General features: G+C 57.6%; 1 protein-coding gene across 2 annotated transcripts; it reads right to left on the bottom strand.

Moving 5' to 3' along the window:
• Window positions 1–5357: 5357 nt before the first annotated feature.
• On the bottom strand, window positions 5358–11315 carry EMX2 (empty spiracles homeobox 2). Of its 2 annotated transcripts, XM_045854273.1 has the most exons (3): window positions 10625–11315; window positions 8558–8742; window positions 5358–6357 (listed from the first exon to the last, which is right to left on the bottom strand). In XM_045854273.1, exons 1-3 carry the CDS (start codon window positions 11031–11033, stop codon window positions 6190–6192), a joined length of 762 nt encoding a protein of 253 aa, XP_045710229.1. In that variant the 5' UTR covers window positions 11034–11315; the 3' UTR covers window positions 5358–6189. The 2 variants fall into 2 exon arrangements, with proteins under 2 accessions (XP_045710229.1, XP_045710230.1); XM_045854274.1 differs by lacking the exon at window positions 8558–8742 and having other exon boundaries at window positions 6254–6357.
• Between the last annotated feature and the right edge of the window lie 1074 nt (window positions 11316–12389).

Below are 12389 nucleotides of genomic sequence, written 5' to 3'. Positions count from 1 at the left end.
GAGGGAGAGTGGGAGCAGGAAGGTGAGTTTGGACTTGGACAGAAAGAGCCAGATTACAGTGGTGGAGACCTGGGCTCGCTCCCCCATCCGATCCGGGAAGAGTCGGGCAACTCCCAACTTCCCACAAAATCCTCCCGGTTCCCCCACCCAGCGAAGCGGGGTGCTGGCCTAACGGCAGTGCCTGATCAATGCCCAGGGAGGAGGAGGTCAGAGTCTCTGCGGGGTTGACGCAGAGACAAGGACGACTGAACTGGAAGCAGGAAGGAAGGTGGCACGTGAGCCCAAGCCAGCCCCGAGGCGAGTGCCTGAGCTGGGAACTTGGGAGCGGTCAGAAGGCAGACACGGAATCCCCAGGGTGCGGAGGAAAGAGGTGGGCTCAGGCTGCAGGCGGCGATGGGGGCTCTTGGAGACCAGCCTCCCGCCCAGCATCCTTGCACGTGCGCGCGATCTTTGGCGCGCTCTGGCGCCCCCTCTGAAGAGTGCGACGCGCCTTTGCCCTACCCGGACGCCAGCCCTGGGCGCCTGGCACTCCCACTTGCAGCCCCCGGGCCCCCCCCCAAGTCCCCGCTCCACGTCGGGCAACAGGCACTAATGAACAAAAGGCCAATTAGACGCTGGGGCGCGGCTGATGAATGGACCTTTCGCTTTCAAGTGTGGCATCGCTTCGCTTCAGGTTTCCTGGTGTACGGGGTCTCGCCGGGAGAAGCAGCCTCCCGGAGCGGGGTCACGGCTGGGGTCAGCGAGTTCTCAAAACTCCCATTTCCCCCGAGCTACGGGGCTGGTTTGGGGAAGTGAATTGGACGGCGCGGGAGCGGAGCCGCGGACGAGGCGCGCCTGTGGCGCGCACTTCGGCCTCCGAGTCTCGCGACCCAGCTCTTTAGACCCGTTTCTCCTTCCGCCCGGCCCGCCGCCGCTCTGAAGAGTCAACAAGTAAATCAAACGCTGATTGCTGGAATAATAAATGCCGGCCTAGAAAAACGCGGTCACGATAAACGACCTTTGTTTGCCAAACTTCGGAGCGAGTGTGGTGCGCCGTGGGAACAGTATCAGAACCCAGGCCTCCTCACTAGACACACGCACACGCTTAGATCCGAAGCGCGCAAATTGCCCGGGCGCTGGCATGGGCGCCATCACGCGGGGACCCCGACCCAAACACAGAGAAATATTATCGCGAGTGGCACACACACACTCTGAGGCCATTCCCATCGTCTGAGATCTCCGGCTACAGCCAGGCTCACAGGGTGCACTGCGCGACCAGACAGAGGCACACAAGCGCATGTCTACCCCTTTCTAGGCACCGTGCAGACAGCAGCGCAACTAACCGCACGTCCTTGTCCTAACTCGACACAGTCTAGATGCACAGGGAGAGCGGGACAGCCTGACACACACAGTCGACACCGGTAGCGCTGGCCTCTCCACCCTCACACTCACGCAGGTGGCACGCACAGTTAGCACCTCCACATCCTGACTTAATTAAGTCCTGGCTCGGACGCACCATTACCTCTCCGCACAAACAACTGTTTCACGGACCTGACTCGGACACTCGACCTATGCGAACACACGAGCACAGCCTTTCGCCCTAACTCACACCCACACCCTGATTTCGACTGGCAACTGCACACGCGCGGGCAGCCCAGCCCAGACGCCCCCACCGCGCAGCGGGGCCCGGGGCCAGGCCTCCCGGCGGCCAGACTCCCTCCCCAAGCGGCCGGAGAGTCCGAGACTTTGTTTTCCTGCTACTCAAGGCGGGGACGGGGAGGAGCCGAGGTTCCCAAGGCCGCGCGCAGGCCCGAGCCCCCTTTCTGCCTGGCCCGCTTGGCCCGGCTCTCTGCCTACCACAATCCGCCCCTAGCACAAAAGTGGCCCGGCAGGTTCCCGGCCGTCGCCAACGCTCCCGCTTCGGCTCGGCGTGTCTGCCAGGAACAGAGTCGGAGGGAGCTGGGGGCACCGGACATCCAGAAGAGAAGCAGAAAAGGGTAACTGCCCGGAGATGGGGATCCAAGGTTTCTCCTACCACCGGAGTTTCTGTTGCCTGGAACCCCCCACCCCCACCCCCACTACCAGGTTCCGGGCCGCGCAGAGGAACAGGATCCCAAACTCCAAACACTGGCTGGACTCACGTGTCCCTCACCGGAAGGGGAAGATAGCCGGGCACACAGGCCACATACCCTCAGTCTGACTCTCGCAGGGAAATGCAAACCGAGAGCCCACGCCTCTCCTCTCCCCAAATCCACTAGGCACTGGGAAACGCACAGGGAAGGCCCGCAAGCAATCAGCAAGGGGGCAGGATGTGAATCAAACGTGTAAAATACATCCCAGTTCAGGGTAACAGGCAGGACACGGAGGCAACGTGCACGCGGTTCGACATGTTAAGGGAGGAACACAGAACCTGGCCGTCGGTGCCCGCAGAGCCCTGCCAGGGGCGTCCGAGCCTGGCACTCAGGAAACACGAGAGAGGACCCAGACCTGGGGCGCATGGCTTTCACGCACCCCTTGTCCCAAAGGCCGCAGCCCAGCCCGTCTTTGAGGCACTGCCGAGGGGACACAGTCAGAAGGCACGCGCGCGCGCCCCGCACTGCCCTGCGCCCAGCGCCCAGATAGTCATCGTGGGATGGCATCTCGCAAATATTTATATTCCTCAGCGCCACTGCAGCCCGCGTCCACATTAGACGCTCTAATCCTGCCACTTTAAATAGATGAATTAATAAAGCAAACGAGCGGCTAATAAGCTGACTGTCCTGCCTTTTTGAGGTGGGGGAAGGACTCGAAAGTGCGCCAAATTTGTTTGCAGTGGATCAAGGCGAGCCGCCTCTGCTTCACTTTCTTTATCTTAATTCCGACTTGAAAAGATATAATTATCTAGTTTGAACAGAGCTGCTATCAAATCCTTCTTTGGGCCGGGAAGGGGGGCGTTGGAGTGGATTGCGGCCCTCTGAGCCGCTCCGTGCAGCCGGAGATAGCGCGTAATGAAGATGTGGAGGCCTGAGATACAAAGGGCATTAACCTCATTAGCATGAAACCTTTTCTTCTTACCATTGTGGGACCCTTTCAGCCGCCTAATCCCCCCTATTTTCAAAGCTTGGTTTGTAATAAAGCTTTTAGGGGTTTTTTTCAAAGCTAATGGTATTCTCTGATGATTTTATTGCTGTTACACTACATAGGACGTTTACCAAAAAAAAAAAAAAAATCTTGGTCACTCTCCCCCTTTTCTGGTACTTAAAAAAAAAAAGTATATGGTTCTGCAGAAATAAACCTGTTATCCGACTGGGAAATTTTCTTCTGAAAAGTCCGCCTGAATTTTTAGCAGGTCTGGGCTGCATGTTTGAGGTGCTCTGTCTGGGCCTGGGCAAGTGGGTGGAAGGAAAAGGTAAGTTATTCACACAAAGGGGTGCCGGTACTGAGGCACTGACTGCAGAGCCCTCGGGACAGCCATCGGTCACCGAGGTCTTGCTGACGATGCGACTGGAAGCCCCACTTGAGTCCCCAGGAGGGTCGGGGCAGCACCAGCTCCTTCCAGGGATAAGCAGGGTCTCCCGAGGCAGGTCCCCCCGCCCCCGTTCACCCCCACGACCTCCTGCATTCAGGTCTCCCCACAACGCACGCACCTTCCCAGAGGCGTCTGCGTGAAAATGCACCTTGAACAGCCAGGGTTCTCGAGAGGAACGGACACGGAGGGGGAAAAAGAGGAGAGGCAGAGATATATTCAAAAAATGAAAGAGGAAGAAAGACCAAGAATGAATTCCACTTTAGAAGAGGGGAGGGAAGGGGAAAAAAAAAAAAAGAAAGGAAAATTTCCATAGTGCCCTATAGTCCCCACACGTGCACAGAATGTCTAATCTTAACTTTTCAAGGCAGGATGTTAACAAAGCTTGTATTTTTGCCCTGCATTGTAACTTGGCCTTATCACAGTGTAAAGGGTGGGGAGATTGTCCTAAATTATGTCCAGGCAGCCCCCCTGGATCCATGGATTAAGAGATTAAAGGAGACCACTGGGCAAGGCCTCCTCTTTCCCCTTCATATTCCTGGTATGATAATTGCTTAAACTGATTTGCACTTTCACAAAAGCTCGCAGGACGCTTTGTAGCTCGAACAGAACAGACGAGGTTTCTCTATCAATGGAAATAAAACTGATTAATGCAGCCTATCAGGATAAGAAGCAAATGAAGCATGCAAAAACAACCTCGTCCCCCCAGAAGGGGGAAGGAGGGGGGGGGAGCGAAGTTTCCTTCAAGACTGGTTGCAACTTTTTCTTTAATGTGAAAATCAAGAGTTGGAGGTTTCTCAGAAAGCTTGCCTTATAAGGCTGCTGAGGCCCTTGGGCCTGCCTCACCACCTTGGGCAGATTGGGGACAGAGAGAGGAAAGAAAGAAAGGGAGAGGGAGAGAGATACAGAGATAGAGATAAAGAGAGAGAGAGAGACTTGCACTTCGGGGTTTAAAGTCAGAAACGGTTTAAAAATCCCCAGATTCTGATTCTGCCAGGTGTTACCCCGAATCCTGGAAGAATTTTCTTCAATGCATAACTATACATCTAGATGTTTAAAAGATAACTAGAGGTTAACAGAAGCAGGCCTTCTTAACCTGCAGTTGAAGCTGAACTCCCTCAGTCGGCCCTGCAATGGGCCAAGATCTGGTTGGAAAAACTTTTTCTCCCATCCCTTTTCTGAAGGACTTAGGTTTTCTTAATCCTCTCCCCTCTCCACCCTCGTCTCTCTTTAAAACGCCCAAGAATCCATCAGTCTGGCCCTTTTGTGGGTGGGGAGGCTGGGTTTCTTGAGCCTCGTTGGGGAAGGACCACACTCCAATTATTGGACATACTTTTTTTAAGAAAAAAAGTTTCCTTCGGTTTCCCAAGACGACTACTCTGTGGGCATATTGATAAATCTTTATTGACAAAATATTGACATTGACATACTTCTTGGAAGTATATAGTGTGTTAGAATTCTAACAAATTAACACAAAACACAAAAATATTTACATTCTGGTATAGAAGACATTAAGGAAGCATTTGTCACTCTCTTTAGTAAGTCTATGATCTTGGAATAGAAACTCAGTGCTTGAAAACTTGCCGCCCGTGTCTTTGGCCACACGTAACATCCTCCCCGCTTACTACAGTCCTTCGGTTTTTGCGATAGACAGATTTAAAGTTTGGAATGGCCTTCACAGTAAATGGTTGAACTCGGCCAATATCTCCAACCACTAAAAGGAGTTTGCTTCATGGTTTTAAGCCTTGGGATGTTAGGAAAGGGAATGTCCAAGAAATACCATTAATTTGGGTGGGTTTTGTTTTTCCAACACAATTACTGACTCTGGTGGGCCCCCTCCCCAGCCCCCCCCAGCCCCCCATCCAGCTCCCCATTTCTCTGTAAGAGGACCACTACCGCTGAGCCTACTTCATTTCGCTTTCACGATCACTTTGACGTCAGAAGGTATCAAAAAGTGTTTACAGACTGCACATTTCTCAAAAAAAAAAATCCAAATGAAAAAGCACACAGAACCTGTCTTCAAAAGGAAAAGAATTACAATTCATTTTCTGTCTTTAGACACCATTCGCCCAACAACTGCTACATGCAATTCAAGTTTTTGAACAGGTGTGGGGATGGGGCTGGATATGAAATTTCGATCGTTATTATACTAATTATTTTTTTTAAAAAAAGATTGGGGAACAACACTGCGAAGTGCAAAATATAAAGTCCTGTGTCTGGTTGGGTTTTTTCTTTTATCATCATTATTATCATCGTTTTTTAAAAAAAAAATCGGACTGCGATAAACGGAATACCTGCCAATCATCTTGTCTCGCCGGCTTGGCGTTTGACTGACAGCTCCCCTTGTCAGAGTGCCTTCCGCTTTGCCACATTTGGGTCTCTCTGTCTCTCTCTGTCTTTCTGTCTCTGTCTCTCTGACTCTCTGTCTCACTCAACGGCCTCTTTAGACAAGGGTTGCATGTCGATCAAGGAGCCTCTGTCCTCTGCCTTCTTGGCGCGCCCTCCAATCGATCCGGACCCTGCGCACTCGCTGCCCAAAGTCTGCGTCGCTCCGCTGCTGTCTCTCTGATTCCCTCTCCCATTCTCGGTGAATGCGTGTATGCGGTTTGTTTTTGTTTTGCAGGGGTTTTTTTCCCCTTCTTCCCCTCCTCTCCCTGTCTATTTTGCTCCGTGTAGTCCGTTTCTGTGGGGTTCGGTTTGTGTTCTTAATCGTCTGAGGTTACATCTATTTCCTCGGGACTCGCCTGCTTGGTGGCGATTCTCCACCGGTTAATATGATGCGTCCCTTTTTTCTTTTGCTGGGAATCTGAACCTTCTTCCTCCAGCTTCTGTCTTTTGAACTTGGTCCTTCGGTTCTGAAACCATACTTTTACCTGCGGGCCAAAGGCAGAAGGGGCGCGTTAGTTCCTCCACAGCGCCCTCCTGTCTCTTCTGCCTTTGCCCGGCTCCGACTCCGTCGGAAACGGAAGGTCCGGTCCCCCAGCGCGTGTCCTCAGGCCAGCCTCTGCATGGCCTCCCTGCGGGGAGCAGGGCGGGTGGGAAGCCTGGCTCCCTGCCCTGGCCCTCCTGAGTCACTTTCCCCCCTGCAAGGGCCCAGACTGCACGGACAGCCCTTCTCACCTGGCCCTGCACGGGACACCAGCAGTCTGCTGAGAACAAAAGCCTTGCAAAGCATGAGAAACACCCCTCTAAAAGTAGCAAGTAAAGAAAAATAAAAAGAGACACGTCCCGAACTCCTCGACTTAGCCAGTGCAGCGAAGACCTGGCTCCAGCTGCTGCAGCTTCCTGCAGGGCCCAATGTGCTTTCTATTTTCTGTCGGTTTCCGCAGCGCTGCCTAAATATAGCGCCTCCTCTGCGAGGCCTGGGCCCTGGGCAGGCCGTCCGGATTTGCCTGAGCTTCCTTCTCCTTGCCCAGGATCCTTGCAGGTGAGCAAGAGTGTGTGGTAGGGGGTGCCGGAGGAAGCCTAGGGACCAACCCAGCTATTCCACTGCAGTTAGCAAAAGAGGCTCAAAAGTGAAAGCTTCTGAAAGACCTCCAGGGGAAAAAAGGGAAAGAAAGGAACTGAGAAAAGGGAGAGAGGAGAGGAAGCGACTCCTTGCTCCCCCCTGACCAGTTGCAGGGCAGGACAGGGCCAAGCTCCTACCCTGGCCACATCGCTTCCTACCAGGGCTCCTCTGGCAGCCTGGCCCTTGCAGAGCGGCTGCTAGAGGTCTGGGGATCAATGAGGCCAGGGACTCACTCTGCTGCAATCCCCACGGCCCTCTGGGGAAGCTGGGTGGAGGGTCCCCAGACACTGAGCAGGCCAGACAGTGACACTGTCCAAGTTTTCCACCAGCGAGGAGCGGGTGAGGGAAGTAAACGGTGGTGGCTGCACCTCTCATGCCCACAGACCTGTCCAATCCTGACAGCACCGCCACAGGCCGCGGAGGTCCCCTCCACTCCCTCCTTTGAGAGTCCAGCCCAGGTCCCCAGCTTGCTTTCCCCGCACGCCCGATCGCCCCAAGTGCCCCATGCAAAAACAGAGCTGGAACAAGGCTGAGTTTAATTTGCTTTGAGTTTGCTAATTGAGGGGGAGGACGGTTCATTTCTCCCCGGCGCTCGCCCAAGGCGCGCGTCCCTGCGTTCGGGGCTTGACACGCACACAAAGACTACAGGCAGCGTGGGCAGCGAGGCGGACAAAGACCACCGCCGCCTCGACTCTCCAGGAGAAATCAGCCGGGGCCGCGCCTTGTGCCGGCCGCGCACCAACCCGCGGGGCCCTCCTCAGTTTTGTCCGGGGAGGGGGGGGGGACGTTTTAAAACAAAGCCTCGACCTCTTTGCGCCTCCCAGAAAAAGTGTTACAACTTAATCTTCACGAAAACGTTACTGTTTGCTGGGAACTCTGACCCCGCCCTGCCGCTCCGCATACAGTAGCACCTACTGTAGCCCTAAACCCCCTCCCGGCCCCGGGGCAGGCGGGAGCCAGGCCCGCCTCGGGAACTCAAGGCGAAGGAAGGGTCTGTTCCCAGAAGCAGCCCTTCTTAGTAGCCTTCCAACTCTGTTTCTCTGATTTAGGGACGCACCCAGAATTCACAGCTTCCGCCTTCTGACTCTCAGATCCCTTCCAAAGGACTGAGTGGTGTGAGCACGGGCCTGTGGTCGCACAAAACTTGCCCTTAACTAATTCCCAGACTTCTCCAGCTTAGACAGCGGACATGCCAACCCTCTACTGCTCCACCCGTCTTCCCGGACTCCAGCCGGGTCCCTACACTCTCACCAAAAGTTTCACCAGAAGTGCAAAAGTGACTTAGCCAGGAGCTGCAAGGCATGCCCAGCCGACAGAAGGAGCGACCCGGCCCGTCCGCTGGCCCCCTCGCCCCCCACCCAAAGCCTGGGGAGCACGGCCTCCTGCAGCTCCTTCTGGAGACCACGGAAGCCTGGCACCTGGAAACACACATCCTGAGCGAGGGGGCGTGGAAGCAGCTCCCCGGCTCTTCGCCGCCCAAGGCCCTTTCTGAGCTCCGCGCTTGCAGACGCGCCGCTTGGGTCCGGAAGTTTGGGGTGGGGTCGCTGCGCCTGGGCCCGGCTCACCTGAGTTTCCGTGAGGCTGAGGCTGTGCGCCAGCTGCTTCCTCTCGGCGCCCACCACGTAGTGGTTTTTCTCGAAGGCGTGTTCCAGCCTCAGAAGCTGGGACGGGGAAAAGGCGGTTCGGATCCGCTTCGGCTTTCGGGCCAGCGCGTTGTGCAAAAGGAAGCTCTCGGGGCTTGTGTCATTCCCTGCGGGGGACACAGCAGAAGGCCCGTTAGAGGGGACAGCCCTGGCTGGGGCCGCGCGCTTCTCAGGAGCCGGGCTGGCGGGGCATGGCGCTCAGGGCCTTTGCTTAGCCCCTGCGCCTCGGCCTGTGGGGCTGGGGACCCTCTGGAGTCGCCCGAAGAGGATACCCGGCCAGCTGCCCGGCCCGGCCCGGACCGCCGGGCTCTAGCTGTGCCACCGCGAACCCGAAGCGGCCTCTGCGCGGCCAGTCCCCAGGCTCCTGACCTCCGCGGACTGCTCAGCCGCCCTGGTGCGCAGGCCTCCCCACCTCCATGCGGGGCGCCCCGGGCAGGGAAGGGCGAGGCAGGGACAGGCCCGGGACTTGGAGCCCACGACCCAAAGAAATGGCTTTCTCTTTTTAACCTCTCGGGGCACTTCGATCGGGGTGGAAAGGCGGCGGACCGATACCCAGGGTTTCTCGAGGACTTATTTTTTAAATTACGTATTTAAGTTTTTCCCCTCCGGAAACTGCAGAGGACGGGAGTGTCTTCGCAGCCTGGCTGGGACCTAAATCTCGCGGGCGGGTGTGCCTCGCTTCTGCGGCCTCTGCCTCGCGAGGACCCGGCTCCCCCGCTGTCCGGCTCCAGAGAACTGGGAGACGCGAGCGAAGGGATCGAAACCCGTAGGCGAGCGAGCTGCGGGCGCCGGATCGGGCTCTCCGCGGCCCGGGAAGACCCGGGCTATTCCGGGCCTGGTGCGGGGACCCAGAGCGTGGCTCGCAGGGAATAAGGGAAGGGAGCCCCAAACTTTGCGAGCAAAGCCTGAGAGTTTGGGGTACACGCATCAGGGTGGGAAACAGCTTCACTCAAAGCCCAAACAAAGAAAAACTAACCTACAGTTCAGGCGGGAATGGAGGCAAATCTGGTCAGGGAATACAGACGAACGGCTGGTTTTGTCTTGTTTTGTTTTTTGTTTGTTTTTTAAACTAGAGGCGGGTTGGCATCTACCCGATTCTAGGCTCTGGCAGGAACGCAAAGGGTTAAGGGATGGACAAGCCGCTGAGTATTGATCGGCTGCCGCGGGAGGTAAGTCGTTTCCCGGCTCCGATCGCTCAACTAATTACTCGCCTCTTTTTCTGGAGTTTTAACTTTCCTCCCACCCCCACGCAAAGAAAAAAAAAAACAAACAAACCAAAAACTAGCAAGAAAGGAAAATACCCAAACAGAATCTTCTCCAGCCTTTCTCCCGACTCGGTTCATTTCTCTCAAAAGAAAAATAAATAAAAAACCAAAACCGGACTGAACCTGTCTTCCCGACGCTGCCGCTGCGCTCCCAAAAGCGAGTGTGCCGAGCCTCGGAGGTCTCAACCCGCGTGGGTTCCCGCCTCTCCCGAGCCTCCAAAAATCGGGAAAAAAAAACCAAACCTCCCGATTTTGCCCCGGGCGCGCGAGACTGTCGCCGCGGGAAGAACGTCGTAGCCGGAGCAGTGGCGGGTCTCGGCTAAAGGGGCGCGGAGCGGGCGGCGAACAGTGTCGAACGCAGCTGAAGGTAAACTTGGCGGCCGGGCCGGGTCCTCGACTCTCGGAGCCAAGGCGCCGAGCGCACCGCGGAGAAGAGGCAGAGGCTGGGGGGCGGCCCGCGGGCTCCGGGCCGCCTGCGCTGCCTGGTCGGCAACCCGAGAGCGCTCGGGGACAACTTTCGGCCGCAGGCCAGCCCCCAAACTGGCCGCAGCTTTGGAAGCTGGGGACCAACAGCACGCCCGGCCCCTTGCCGCCCAGTTCACGAATAGAGTGCGCGGCCTGCCAGCGGGAGGAACCTCCGGCCAGGCTTGCCAAGCGCCCACCCCGAGCAGGCCCAGGGCATGCGGGAGGCGGCGTGCTGCCAGCCCCGCGACGTGGCACGTACCTTGGAAGCGATGGCCCAGATATCGGTACCGATGGATGAGCCAGGGGTAGAAAGTGGACGGGTCCCGCTGCTGCGAGGCGAAGAGGGGGTGTGGCGAGTGCGAGGAGGGCAGGGGGTGGGCGGCCAGGGCGTGCGGCGGCGGCACCGGGTGCACGGGCACCGCGGGGTTGGGCGGGTGTGAGACCGCCTCGGCGAACACCAAGTCCGGGTTGGAGTAGACGCCCCTGCCGGCCGCGGCGGCGGCAGCCGCCGAGTGGAAGCCGTTGAGGAACGGGTTTATGGGGCTGGAGTTAGCGTAGCTGAGCGCCGCGGGACGAATGGGGTCCTCGGAGCGCGAGGCGGGCAGGGGACTGTCCTTGGCCACCAGCGACTCGATGGTGAAACAGCGCTTGGGCGCCGGCTGGAACATGCTGCGCCGAGGAGCTGGCGCCCGGGGCTCCCGGCTCCCGGCGACCGCGGCGCGCTGCCTCCGCCGCTCGCTGCCCGCGGCGAGGACGGACCAGAATTGGGGACTTGTTTGTTTGGGGTGGGGGTGGGGGGAGGAAGGGAAGAAAGAAAGGAAAGGAAAAAGGAAAGGAGGGGGTGGGGGAGGGAGAGGCAAAGCCGAGGATCCCGAGAATCTTGCACCAAACGCGCCCAACCTGGAGAGAGGGGGAAAAATCCTTCCAGAAGAATTTGCAGGCGTGGATTGGGGTAATTTTTTTTTTTTTTTTTGGCGAGATGGCGTTGGGGGGGGGTCGGAGTTAGAGACAGGGAGGAGGGGGGAGTTTCTTGGGGGAGGCAAAAAAAGTTTTCTCTCCTCTGCAGAAGGCGGGCAGGGCGCCCTAAGTCCAAGGACAATCCATGGAAGTGTTCGCTTCTTCACAAGTTGTGCAAACGATTTGTTAGTTCATGAGCCTAATTAGTGCGGGGATCACATAAACAGCTTCCTCCGAAGCCTGGTAAATGGCTTGATGATTGGTCGCTATTACTCGCCCTGAGGTGGAAGGGGGGAGACTCTTTAAAGTGCGTCAGAGGGAGGCGAGCGCCTGGGAACCCGGAGGCCTGGATCCCGGCCGAGAGTGGAACGGAGTCGGCGCCGCAGCCTCAGCCATGCCTCCTGCGCCCGCCCGGCCGCCGCGCCTCGCCGCGCCCTCGCCCCGCGCTCCCCGCTCACTCGCTCCCGCGGCGCCCGCTGCGGCTTCTCCTCCTCCTCCTCCTCTTTCGCCTCCTCCTCTTCCCTCGGCTTCTTCTCTTCCTCCTCCTCCTTCTCCTCTTCCTTCTTCTCCTCCTCCTCCTCCTCCTCTTCTTCCTCCTCCTCTTTCCCCACCTCCTCCCCTGTCAGCCACCGCCTCCTCCTCCACCAGCAACACTCCCTCCGGGGCACCCTGGTCCCTGCAGAGTCCCCGGCCGGCTCAGCCTCCGCTGCGTCCCCCCTGGATCCCGAGCCTGCTGAGCCCGAGCTGGTAGGACGGATGGACGGACGGACGGACGGACGGACGGACGGACAGACAAGCACGCGGACTGCTCGCTCCCAGCGCTCCGGATGCTGCTGCTGCTGCTGCTGCTGCTGCGCCCCGCGGCCCCACGCCAGGGAAGTTGGGCTCGCCCCGGGAGCACCGCGAGGGTAAGCGAGCAAGGGCGGGTTCTGGGCGATGGCTAACGAAACCGTTTGATCATTTCAATCCGCGCCCCTGGCAGAAGTCCGGGCGTCTTCCCAGGTGAGGAGGAAACCTGAGATTGCTGGTCCCCCAACCGCGCGTGGCCTCGAGGTCCCGGGGTCGCG

This window comes from Phyllostomus hastatus, unplaced genomic scaffold (genome assembly GCF_019186645.2).
Source record: "Phyllostomus hastatus isolate PE091 unplaced genomic scaffold, TTU_PhHast_1.1 phas_scaffold_1066, whole genome shotgun sequence".
Classification (NCBI taxonomy): domain Eukaryota; kingdom Metazoa; phylum Chordata; class Mammalia; order Chiroptera; family Phyllostomidae; genus Phyllostomus; species Phyllostomus hastatus.
The sequence above is the reverse complement of the archived record's forward strand: the minus strand, read 5'-3'. Positions and strand labels throughout refer to the sequence as shown.

What these genes read in the sequence shown, in the direction of transcription:
- EMX2 (XM_045854273.1), bottom strand. Translation starts at nt 11,033, where the DNA reads ATGTTCCAGCCGGCGCCCAAGCGCTGTTTCACCATCGAGTCGCTGGTG. An exon ending in TCTGGGCCATCGCTTCCAAG is followed by an intron (nt 8,743 to 10,624) that starts GTACGTGCCACG and finishes TGTCCCCCGCAG; the next exon opens with GGAATGACACAAGCCCCGAG. An exon ending in TCAGCCTCACGGAAACTCAG is followed by an intron (nt 6,358 to 8,557) that starts GTGAGCCGGGCC and finishes TTTGGCCCGCAG; the next exon opens with GTAAAAGTATGGTTTCAGAA.